Raw genomic sequence first — 11,404 nt, 5'->3', positions numbered from 1 at the left:
GCCCCCCCACTCTGACAGAGCGCTGGGGGGGGGGGGCACCCCCGTATCCCGCTGGTAAAGGGGGTGGGGGGCGCCCCGGTGGCCCCAGGCGGGTGTCGCTACTGGGGGGTGTCATTGTGTTGCCCCCCCCCCCCCCCCCCCAAAGGGTGGGGGGGGTCCCAGTGTGCCCCCACCCCCCCACAAAGGGCTGTGGCTGCGCCCCCTCCCCCACCAGCAGTGCTGTCACCCCCCATGTCCCCAAGTGGGGGGGGGGGGATGGACAGAGCCCGGGGGGGGGGTGTGTGTGTGTGATGTCCCCAAGGGGGGGGCACAGCCTGAGGTCCTCAGGGCCAATTTTTTTTTGGGGGAGGGGGACACATGATATAGACTGAGGGGACAGGAAAAGGTCCCCAAGACTCGGGGGGGGACACAGGGGCAGCCGGGACCCCCCCCCCCCAGGTCCCCTGTCCCCATCCCCTGTCGTCCCCCCCCCGCCCGGGCCAGTTGGGGTCCGTGGGGAGGACGGGGCAGGGACATGGGGGGGCGTGTGACCTTTGACCCCCCCCCTTGTGGGTCTGGGCCCCCACCCCGGGGACCCCCCAGCAGGGTCTGACCCCCCCTCCAAGACTCACCTTTTTTTGGGGGGGGGAAATGGGGGACAATAGTGCCCCCCACCCAGGCTGGGGGGTCCCAGACGCTGTCCCCCCTCCCGAACAGAGGGGACCCCCAAATCCCCGGGGGGGGGGGATGGGGGGACACGGACAGCCCCCCAGCCCCAAATCTGGGGGGGGGGGGAGTGGGGGGTGTGTTCCCTGTTGCAGTGTGCCCCCCCCCCCCCCAGCCCCACCCTTTGGGGGGAATACACTCCCCCCCCCCCCAACCTGGGGGTCCCCCGGACCCCAAATCCCCCCGGGGGGGGGCGGTGGGAGGAGGGGGGACACAGGCCCCACAGCCCCAAATTTGTGGGGGGGTCCCCTTTGCGCCCCCCCCCCGGGGGAGGTGCACTAGTGCCTCCCCACCCCCCAAACTGGGGGGGGTCCCCGCACCCCCAGAGCCATGGGGGACCCCAACTGCCCCCCCGTCCCCCCCCCAGCCCCAACCCTGGGGGGGTTCCCCCCCCCCCCGGCTCCACTCACCACGTAAACCACGTTGAGGGCGCAGAGGGCGTTGCGGGAACAGGCGAAGCCGCCGCACACCATGGCGGGGGGTGGCGGGGAGGGGGGGGACAGTGCGGGGTTGGGGGGGGACAACGCAGCCCCGACCGCTCCGGCCCCTTTAAATCCCGGCCCCGGGCCCAGCGCCGCACCGCGCCTGCGCGCCCCGCCCGCCCTCCACTGCGCCTGCGCGCCCCGCCCACCCCTACTGCGCCTGGGCGCCCCGCCCGTCCCGCCCTCCGAGCATGCGCCTTAGGCAAGGACGGGCGGAAGTGGCTTCCCCGGGGAGGCAGCGCATGCGCAGGGCTTGCCCTGAGGCCGCTGCCGAGGAGGGAGAAATGCCCGGATGGCGGGGGCGGGGGACCTCCCCCAGGACCCATATAGACCCCTCCAGACCCCTGTCCCCCCTCTCCCCGGTCCACAGGGCCCCCGAGGAGCCCCATAGCTGCATCAGGTGCCACCGGGACGCCTATAGCCCCCCCCAGGTCCCCTATAGACCCCCATATTCTCCCCCCCCCCCAGGTCGCCTACAACCCCCATGGCCCCTGTGGCTTCCAGGTCCTCTCTAGCCCCCCCCCCCCCCCCCGGTCCCCTATAGACCCCCAGATCCCCTATAGCCCCCCCCCCCGGTCCCCTATGGACCCCCAGATCCCCTATAGCTCCCCTGGGTCCCCCAAGGACCCCCATAGGTGCCTCAGGTGCCATAGGGACCCCCTTAGCCCCCCCATAGCCCCCCCAGGGCTTCCCAAGACCCCCATAGCCTCCCCGGTTCCCTATAGCCCCCCCAGATCCCCTATGCCCCCCCCAAGGTCACCCATGGCCCCCCCAGATGCCCTGGACTCCCTCCCCCCCCCGGCTCCCCTCCCCTGGGACCACCATACCCCCCCCCCCACCCCCCCCAGTTCCCCTACAGCCCTCCAGGGTCCGTCCGCCCCCCCCATATTCCCCCCCAGGCCCCCTATAGCCCCCCCCTTCCGGTCCCATAGACCTCCTATAGCCCCCCAAAGGCTCTCCCGACCTCCCCCCCCTCCGGCTGCCCCATACCCCCCCAGACACCCCTATGCCCTCCCCCCATAGCTCCCAGCTGACTCTGCCTCCCCCCCCCCCCCCCCCCAGTTTCTCCAGTCTGCCCTATAGCCCCCCCCTCGCCCTCCCCACAACCCCCCATGTAGCCCATAGACCCCCCCCGCACCTATAGGGGGTCTATAGGGCACAGGTACCCACGTGTCCCCCCCCAAATCCTTTGAGGCTGCCCCATGGTCTCTGCCCCCCCCCCCCCCCCCCCCCACCAGCACCAATAGGTCCCTATGGCCCCCCCAGACCCCCCCATAACCTACCTCTGCCCTCCCCACAGCCCCCCCCCCCCGGTACCCAAGACACCCGGGGGGGGACACAGATGGGGACTGTGTCACCCCCCGCCCTCCCCCAGAGCTGGGTGCAGGGGGGGGGCTGTCCCCCCCCCCAATCCCTGGGAAGGCCGTGGAGGGGCCACATTTGGTCCCTTAAATATTAAACAGCCCCAGTGATAAGGGGGGGGGGGGGCACGCTCCTTTGGGGGGGTCCCCAGGGATTTTAGGGTGTTAAACACATGGGGGGGGGGAGGCTGTGAAGCTCCTGCCCTGCCCAGCCTGTGGGGGGGGTGTAAAATTTGGGGGGGGGTCCCCAAATTGTCCCTTGGGTGGGTGCTGAGCCGGGGCGGGGGGGGGGGTGACCGGTGCCGGGGTACGGCTGAACCCCCCCAACATGTCCCGGATGGGTTTGGGGTGTCGTGTGTGTGTCCGTCCCCCCATCCCTGTCCCCCCACCTCAGGATTTTGGGGTCCCCCCCCCCTCATCGGCGAGCCCAGCTGCTGCCCTCCCGGCCTTGGGGTCTTATCGGGGGCGATAATGGGGGCTATAAACCCCCCCCGGCCACGCCGGCGCGGCCGAGCGCCATGGCGGTGACGGCGGCGGTGGCACTGGGGCTGCTCTGGTTCTTGGGCCGCGGCGGGCAGGGGGGGGTCGGCCTGGCGTCCCCCCTCCCGGCCCCCCTCCCGGCCCCGTGGTCGGTGTCGGAGCAGGAGCTGAGCCGCGTCTCGGAGCAGCTCTACGCCGCCGACGAGAACCGCGCCGGCGCCGGCGACATCGTCCTCCACCTGCAGCACCGCGTCGCCGCCGCGGAGGTGGGCGCCGGCGTCGATTACGCCCCGCAGAGGTGGGGGCCGGGGGGGGGGTCTGGGCACCTTCCTTCACCCGGTCGTCGGTCTGTCCATCCGTCCCGCCGTCCACGCGTCCCTCCATCCCTCTGACCTCCCTGACGCCCACCTGCCAGCGCGGCCGTCCCTCCGTCCATGCGTTGGTCTCTCCGTCCCTCTGTCTGTCTGTCTACCCGCCGCCCTCAGGCCCAGCCGTCCGCGCACCCATCTGTCCACCTGAAGCCGTCCGTCTGTCCGTCCGTCCCCACCTGTCTGCCCATCCCATGTGTCTCCATCCCAAACTCATCCCCCACATCTCCATCCCACATCTCACCACCCTTCTCTCTAACCCATCTCTCCATCCCACACCTCCATCCCAAATCTCTCCGTCCCACATCTCACCACCCTTTTCTCCATCCCACATCTCACTACCGTTATCTCTATCCCATCTCTCTGTCCCACATTTCTTCATCCCCACATCTCACCGTCCTTCTCTCCATCCCACATCTCCATCCCACACCTCTCCATCCCATGTTTCACCACTCTTCTCTCCATCCCCCATCTCTCCATCCCCCATCTCACCACCCTTCTCTCTAACCCATCTCTCCATCCCACATCTCCATCCCAAATCTCTCCATCCCACATCTCACTACCATTATCTCTATATCATCTCTCTGTCCCACATTTCTTCATCCCCACTTCTCACCGCCCTCTCCATCCCACATCTCTCCACCCCACATCTCTCCATCCCGCATCTCCACCCCACATCTCACCACCCATCTCTCCACCCCGCATCTCTCCATCCATCCCACACCCCTTCCCAAACTCCCCCTTCCCGTCCCCGTGTCCCCTCTCCTCCCCCATCCCAGGCTCTTCTCCTACGTGGCGGAGGAGCGGCTCTTCTCCCGGCCCACCTTCTCCCGCCTCCTGGCCCTGCTGGACAACTACCAGGAGGTGACGGGCCACGACGAGACGGTGACGGCCGAGGAGGAGGAGGAGGAGGAGGCCTTCCTCGACGCCGTCTTCCAGACCCGCGTCATGGCCACGCTGACGAGCTTCTTCCTCGCCAAAGGTGAGGGGGGGATGAGGATGAGGAGGGCCGGGGGGGGTCGGTGGGGGGGTGTGGGGGGGATGTCCCCACGGCGGTGCTGTCCCCCCCCAGGGCTGTACCCCTCGGCGGAGGCGTTCCGCGCTGACCTGAAGGAGATGTGGTTTGGGCTCTACTCGCGCTCCGGCGGGAAAGCGCTCGACTCCTCCGGCTTCGAGCACGTCTTCCATGGTATGGGACGGGGGGGACACCGTGGGGACGGGGGACACCATAGGGATGGGGGGGACACCATGGGGATGGGGGGACACTGTGGGATGGGAGGTACACCATGGGGATGGGGGACACCATAGGGATGGGGGGGACACCGTGGGGACAGGGGGGACACTGTGGGGACTGGGGACACCATAGGGATGGGGGACACCATAGGGATGGGGGGGACACTGTGGGGACAGGGGACACCATAGGGATGGTGGACACTACAGGGATGGGGGACACCGTGGGGATGGGGGACACACTGTTGGGACAGGGGGACACCGTGGGGATGGGGGACACCGTGGGGATGGGGGGGACACCATAGGGACAGGGGGGACACTATAGGGACAGGGGGGACACTGTGGGGACGGGGGGGACACTGTGGGGACTGGGGACACCATAGGGATGGTGGACACCATAGGGATGGGGGACACTGTGGGGATGGGGGACACCATAGGGACAGGGGGGGCACCATAGGGACAGGGGGATGGAAGTCGGGGGACGCAGGGGGGATGGAGCTGGGGGGGACGGGGGGATGGAGCCGGGGGGGGACATGGGATGGGGAGGATGGAGTGGGGGGACACTGTGGGGAGAGGGGGGGCCGGGGGGATGGAGGTGGGGGGCCGGGGGAGCGAGGGGACCGGGGAGGGGGTCCCGGGGGGGTCGGTGCCAGCGTGGGCTGCGCTGCGCAGGGGAGGTGAAGAAGGGACAGGTCTCGGGGTGCCACAGTTGGGTGCAGCTCTACGCGCTGGAGCGCGCGGGACACCTCAACTACCTGAGCTACAGCTACGACGGGCCCGTGAGTGACACGGGGACACGGGGGGGGACACGGACACGCACCCGCCACCCCCACAGGGACACGGCTCCTGCCAGCCCCCGCGTGCGTCCCCATCCCCTGGGACTGTCCCCATCGTCACTAACCCCTCCCAATAACGTCCCCAGACCCCCCATGACCGTCCTTGTCCCCCGCCCTGCCACCATCCTTGTCCCTGGGACTGTCCCCATCATCACTAACCCCTCCCAATATTGTCCCCAACCCCCGCGTGACAGTCCTCGTCCCCCACCCTGCCACCGCTCCTGTCCCCATGACCCCCCCCGGTGTCCCACCAGCCCTCCCCATCACCATCTCCCCCACCCGTGTGTCCCCAAGAGCCCCCCCCCAGGTCTGTCCCCCCCTCCTGTGACCGTCCTCAGGGTCCCCATCCCCTCTGACCGTCCCCATCGTCACTAACCCCTCCCAATAATGTCCCCAGACCCCCCATGACCATCCTTGTCCCCCACCCTGCCACCATCCTTGTCCCTGGGACCCCCATGATCATCCCCATCATCACTAACCCCTCCCAATAACGTCCCCAGACCCCCCCATGACCGTCCTCGTCCCCCACCCTGCCACCATCCCGGTCCCCATGACCCACCCCGGTGTCCCACCAGCCCTCCCCATCACCTCCATCACCATCTCCCCCCACCCGGACCATCCCCACCGTCCCCAGCGTCCCCTGGGTGGCCGTACCGGGGGGGGACGCGTGTGTCCCCCCACCACCCCAACAGCGCGTGTGTGTGTGTGTGTCCCCCACCCCGCAGTGGAGCACCTTCCCGGACGTGGTGGCCCTGCAGTACCGCTGGAGCGGTCACCTCAAGAGCATCGGCTCCACCATGGTGGGCTCCAGCCCCGAATTCGATTTGGCCCTCTACACCCTCTGCTACAAGTCCCGCCCCGACCGCCAGTGAGTTGGGGACCCCCACGTCGGGGTACGGGGGAGGATGGGGGGGACGGACGGAGATGGACGATGGGGCGCAGTGGGGCGCGGTGTGGGTTTTTTTTTTGTTGTTTTTTTTTTTTTTTGGGGGGGTGTTTGGGTGTTTCACCGGGGGGTCCCCGTTGCCGCAGGTGCCACGTGAGCCTGGGGGGCAGAGCCGCCACCATCCAGACCTACTCGTGGGCCAACTCCTTCTACGGGGACAACCGGCGCTTCGTGGCCTCCTCGTACCCCCTCAGCCCCTGACCCCCCCCCCCCAATAAACCTCCCTCTCCCCCCCCCCATCTCCCCGCCTCTGCTTGGTGCTGGGACCCCCCCAGTGAGTGCTGAGATGCCCCAATGGGCTCTGAGACCCCACAATGGGCACTGAGACCCCCTCGATGGGCACTGAGACCCCCCAATGGGCACTGGGACCCCACAATGGGCGCTGGGACCCCCCGAATGGGCACTGAGACCCCCCGATGGGCACTGGGGACCCCCCAACGGGTGGTGGGACCCCCTCAATGGGCACTGGGACCCCCTCGATGGGCGCTGGGACCCCCCGATGGGCACTGGGGACCCCCCAACGGGTGGTGGAACCCCCTCGATGGGCGCTGAGACCCCCTTGATGGGCACTGGGACCCCCCGATGGGTGGTGGGACCCCCTCAATGGGCGCTGAGACCCCCCAATGGGCACTGAGACCCCCCAGCGGGTGGTGGGACCCCCGCGATGGGCACTGAGACCCCCCGATGGGCACTGGAACCTCCCGATGGGCGCTGAGACCCCCTCAATGGGCACTGGGACCCCCTCAATGGGCACTGAGACCCCCTTGATGGGCACTGGAACCTCCTGATGGGCACTGGGACCCCCTCGATGGGTGCTGAGACCCACTCAATGGCCACTGGGACCCCCTGACGGGTGGTGGGACCCCCCGATGGGCACTGGGACCCCCCCGATGGGCGCTGAGACCCCCCGATGGGCGCTGGTCCCCGCCGGGGGGTGGGTGGCCGTGGGCCGTGGGCTGAGGACGTCCCCGAAGCCCCCCCGTGTCCCTGTCCCTGTCCCCTCCCCATGCGTGTCCCTGTCACTGCTCGCGTGTCCTTAGCGTGTCTGCGTGTCTGTGCATGTGTCCCTCACGTGTCCGTGTGACTGCACGTATGTCCTTAGCGTGTCTGTGTGGCTCTACACGTCCCTAATGTCCCCGTGTGGCTGCACGTATGTCCTTAGCGTGTCTGCGTGTCTGTGCATGTGTCCCTCGCGTGTCCGTGTGGCTGCACGTCTAAGTGCCGCGCTGCCTCCCCGGCACACGCGTGTCCCCAACCCGCACCGGGCCGCGTGTCCTCCCGTGTCCGCCCCCCCCTGTGCCACCGTCCCCACCGCCGTGTGTGTCCCCCCCCCACCGCGTCCCCGACGGGTGGCGGTACCGCCGGAGGCGTCGGGCGCGGACGTGCCGAGCGCTGTCATCCGACGGGCCGCGGCGTGTCCCGACGTGCCGCCGGGGGCCGGGCACCGCGCTCGCCGCCCCACTGCCGCCGGGGGTTCCCAGGCCCGACCCTGCGCCCCCCCACACACACACGGGGGGATAGAGGGGGTGTGTGTGTGTGTGTGACACCGCCGACCCCACCGGGGCGACACCGCCGACCCCACCAGGGTGACGCCGGCCAGGAAGCGCGGCGGCGAAGCCGGATGAAGCAAGATGGTGGCGGCGCCGAGCGGGGCTGAGGCATGAGCCCGGGGCCCCCGCGGGACCCCTGAGGGTGCCATGGGCCCCCCCCGGCAGGAGGTGGTGGCCGCCATCCGGGCGGAGGTGCAGCGGCACGAAGGGGCCAAGAGACACCTGAATAAGCTGATGGGGCTGGTGGGGGCGGTGGAGGACCCGCGGCTCCGCGCCGACCTCGCCGCCTCCCTCCGCGTGGTGCAAGGTACCCCCCACCGCCGGCGACCGGGGGGGCACGGAGGGACCGAGGGACGGGGGGACGGACAGAGGGACGGGGGGATGGAGGGAGGGGCGGGAGGGACGGAGGGATGGACGGAGAGGCAGTGGGATGGACGGATGGGCAGACGGAGAGGTGGGGGGCTGGAGGGGTGGATGGACGGACAGGCGGACGGATGGACGGGCAGAGGGATGGGCGGATGGATGGACAGACGGATGGACGCGGGGCTGTCGGGAGGGGTGGATGGGTGGAGGGAGGGATGGAGAGATGGACAGAGAGGCAGTGGGATGGACGGACAGATGGATGGACGGATGGACAGGCAGATGGACGGCTGGCTGGAGGGGTGGGTGGACGGACAGAGGGGTGGATGGATGGAGGGATGGACGGACAGACAGACAGGCAGGGGGCTGGCTAGAGGGGTGGATGGATAGACAGAGGGATGGACGGATGGATGGACGGACAGATGGACGCGGGGCTGTCTGGAGGGGTGGATGGGTGGAGGGAGGGACGGAGGGATGGACAGAGAGGCAGTGGGATGGATGGACAGACGGACAGATGGCCAGGAAGAGGGAGGGATGGACAGGCCAAGGGGTGGGCAGGCGGATGGATGGATGGATGGATGGATGGATGGATGGATGGATGGATGGATGGATGGATGGACGGACAGACAGATGGGCAGCTGGAGGGGTGGATGGACAGGCAGAGGGAGGGGTGGACAGACAGACAGATGGACTGACAGGCAGAGGGACAGGTGGATGGATGGACGGGCAGACAGACAGGCCAAGGGGTGGGCAGGCAGGTGGATGGATAGATGGACAGACAGACAGACAGAGGGACAGACAGGCAGAGGGGTGGATGGATGGATGGACAGAAAGATGGACAGGCAGAGGGGTGGGCAGGTGGGTGGATGGATAGATGGACGGACAGCCGGACAGCCGGCTGGAGGATGGGTGCACAGGCGGAGGGAGGGATGGAAGGATGGATGGACAGACGGATGGAGGGACAGGCAGAGGGATGGACGGATGGAGAGACGGATGGATGGACGGACAGGCCGAGGGGTGGGCAGGCGGAGGGGTGGACGGACGGACAGATGTCCTGGAGCTGGAGGGTGGGCGGGATGGACGGACGGACAGACAGACAGATGACGTTTCTCCTCCCTGAGCGGTGCGGTGCAGCCGGTGCCCACGGCAGTCGGGGGGGTGGGGGGGTGGGGGGTCTCTGGGCCCCCCCGTTCCATCGGGGCCACCCCCAAACCGTGGGGCACCGGTGCCCGTCACCCCGGTGCGACCGGGGCCCGATCCTGCCCGGTGCCGTGCCCGGGGGTGGGCGTGGGGGGGTCCACCACCACCGTCCCCCCACGGGGGGACCCATCCGGGGACACTGTGGGGGGGCCGCGGGGACCCGCCGAGGGGGGGGGAGGGGGGGTGTTGGGGGTCGCGGCACCCCCGTGCCGCGGCGGTGCCGTCGGGGCGGTTTTCCGGTGCAGCAGCGCCGGTGCTGCGGTCGGTGACGTGCGCCGTTTCCTCACCTCCGGCGGTTGCCAAAAAGGGGGGGGCCCCACTGCCGGGGGGTGGCGGGGGGGGGGGGCTGCTTTTGGGGGGGCCCCCCAGAGTTTTAAGGGGGACTGTCACACCCCATGGGGGGTGTCATGTCGTGTGTGTCCCCCCCGGTGCGTGTCCGGTGGGGGGGTGTCACCGGGGGCACGGGTGTCGGCGCACACACCCCCCCCCCCGCTTTTCCTGGTGCCGAACCCCCCCGCATCCCTGTGCCCCCCCCCCCGTGCGCTGGCATCTCCCCAGCGCAGTCGCCATGGCAACGGGAAGCAGGGGGATGCCTTGTTGCTAAGCGCCCGCAAAGTGGTACCCACCGCCAGCGCTGATGGGGGGCACAGGACCCCCAGTTCCCCCCCCCCCTCCACGTGCCCCCCAACTCCGCGGGGGGGGGAGCACCGGGGGGGGGGGGCAGCAGGGATGGGGACACAGGATGGGGACACTGCGGTCCCCAGGGGGGGGGTCAGAGCCAGTGTGACCCCCCCATAGCGTGGGACATGGTGCCACGAGGGCCACCCCCGAGCAATTGGGAGCTGCTGGGGGGGGCACTGGAGGGACTGGGCTGTACTGGGAGGAGGGGGGGGGGCAGCACCACATCACGGTGGGGGGGGGGGCTGAGAGGGGACAGACCCCCCAGCCCGGGAGAGGGTCTGGCCGGGGGCAGCGTGCCACCCCCCGGGGGTCACGGGGTGGGGTGACGGGGGGGGACAATAAGGGGGGGGGGTCGGGGGGTGCCCCCCATCCCCGGTGGGTGCCGGGGGGGGGGGGACACACGGCGGTGTCTCGGCGGGGCTGTGGGCGCGTTGCTGGGACAACGCACCCGGTTTTGTCACGAGCAGTGGGGACGTGGCAGCTCCCCGGGGACCCCACGGGGGGGGGGGGGGGGGACAGACACCCCCCCCGACACGCGGCCCCACGGGTCACCCGTGTCCCCTCAGCCCTGGGCACATCTGTGTGGCCGTCCCCCCGTGTCCATCCCTGTCCCCGGTGTCCCACGGCCGCCCCCCGCGGACCCCCGTCCCCTCCCCGTGTGACATGGGGACACGCTGGGGGAGGGGGAGGGGGGGACACGCACAGGCGGTGGCGGTGGCAGCGTGGTCCGGGTGCCACCACGGCTGGTGTCCCTGTGTCCCGGTGTCCCTGTTCCCCCCCCCCCCCCCCCCCATCACCAGCCCCGCCGTTGCCATGGCAACGGATGCGGAGGATTTTCTGCGCCGCTGCTAAAAAATGCCGGAAAACAGACGGGTTGGGGCCCGCCCCGCGTCACGGCCCCCCCCGGCCCCCCCCACTGCTCCCCCCCCCCCCAACCCCCCCACTGCTCCCCCCCCCCCCCCCCCCTCGGCCTCCGTGGCCTTGCAGGTGTCCCGTGTCGCCCCCCCCCCCCCCCCCCATGGTCCCCACGCCCCCCCCCCAACTGCTGCCCCCGGGGGGAGGGGAGGGAGGGGAGTGGGGGGGCGCGGGGGAGATGGAGGGATGGGGGGGAGAGGGGATGGGGAGGAATGGGGGAAGGGATGGGGGGAGATGGGGGGTGGAGGGGGGGAGGGAAGAGGGGAAGGGTGATGGGTGGGGGATGGGTG

General features: G+C 70.0%; 1 protein-coding gene across 1 annotated transcript; it reads left to right on the top strand.

Moving 5' to 3' along the window:
* Positions 1-3,066: 3,066 nt before the first annotated feature.
* LOC309685357 (uridylate-specific endoribonuclease C-like) lies at positions 3,067-6,609 on the top strand (the record flags this gene model as incomplete). The annotated part of the gene is made up of 6 exons (XM_082501133.1): positions 3,067-3,326; positions 4,176-4,378; positions 4,469-4,585; positions 5,299-5,405; positions 6,188-6,330; positions 6,495-6,609. The coding sequence occupies 6 exons, from the start codon at positions 3,067-3,069 to the stop codon at positions 6,607-6,609; spliced, it is 945 nt and encodes a 314-aa protein (XP_082357259.1).
* Positions 6,610-11,404: the final 4,795 nt, after the last annotated feature.

Source organism: Vanellus vanellus (assembly GCF_965231255.1).
Source record: "Vanellus vanellus genome assembly, contig: HAP1_SCAFFOLD_2360, whole genome shotgun sequence".
NCBI lineage: Eukaryota > Metazoa > Chordata > Aves > Charadriiformes > Charadriidae > Vanellus > Vanellus vanellus.
This window is presented reverse-complemented; position numbering and strand designations above follow the sequence as displayed.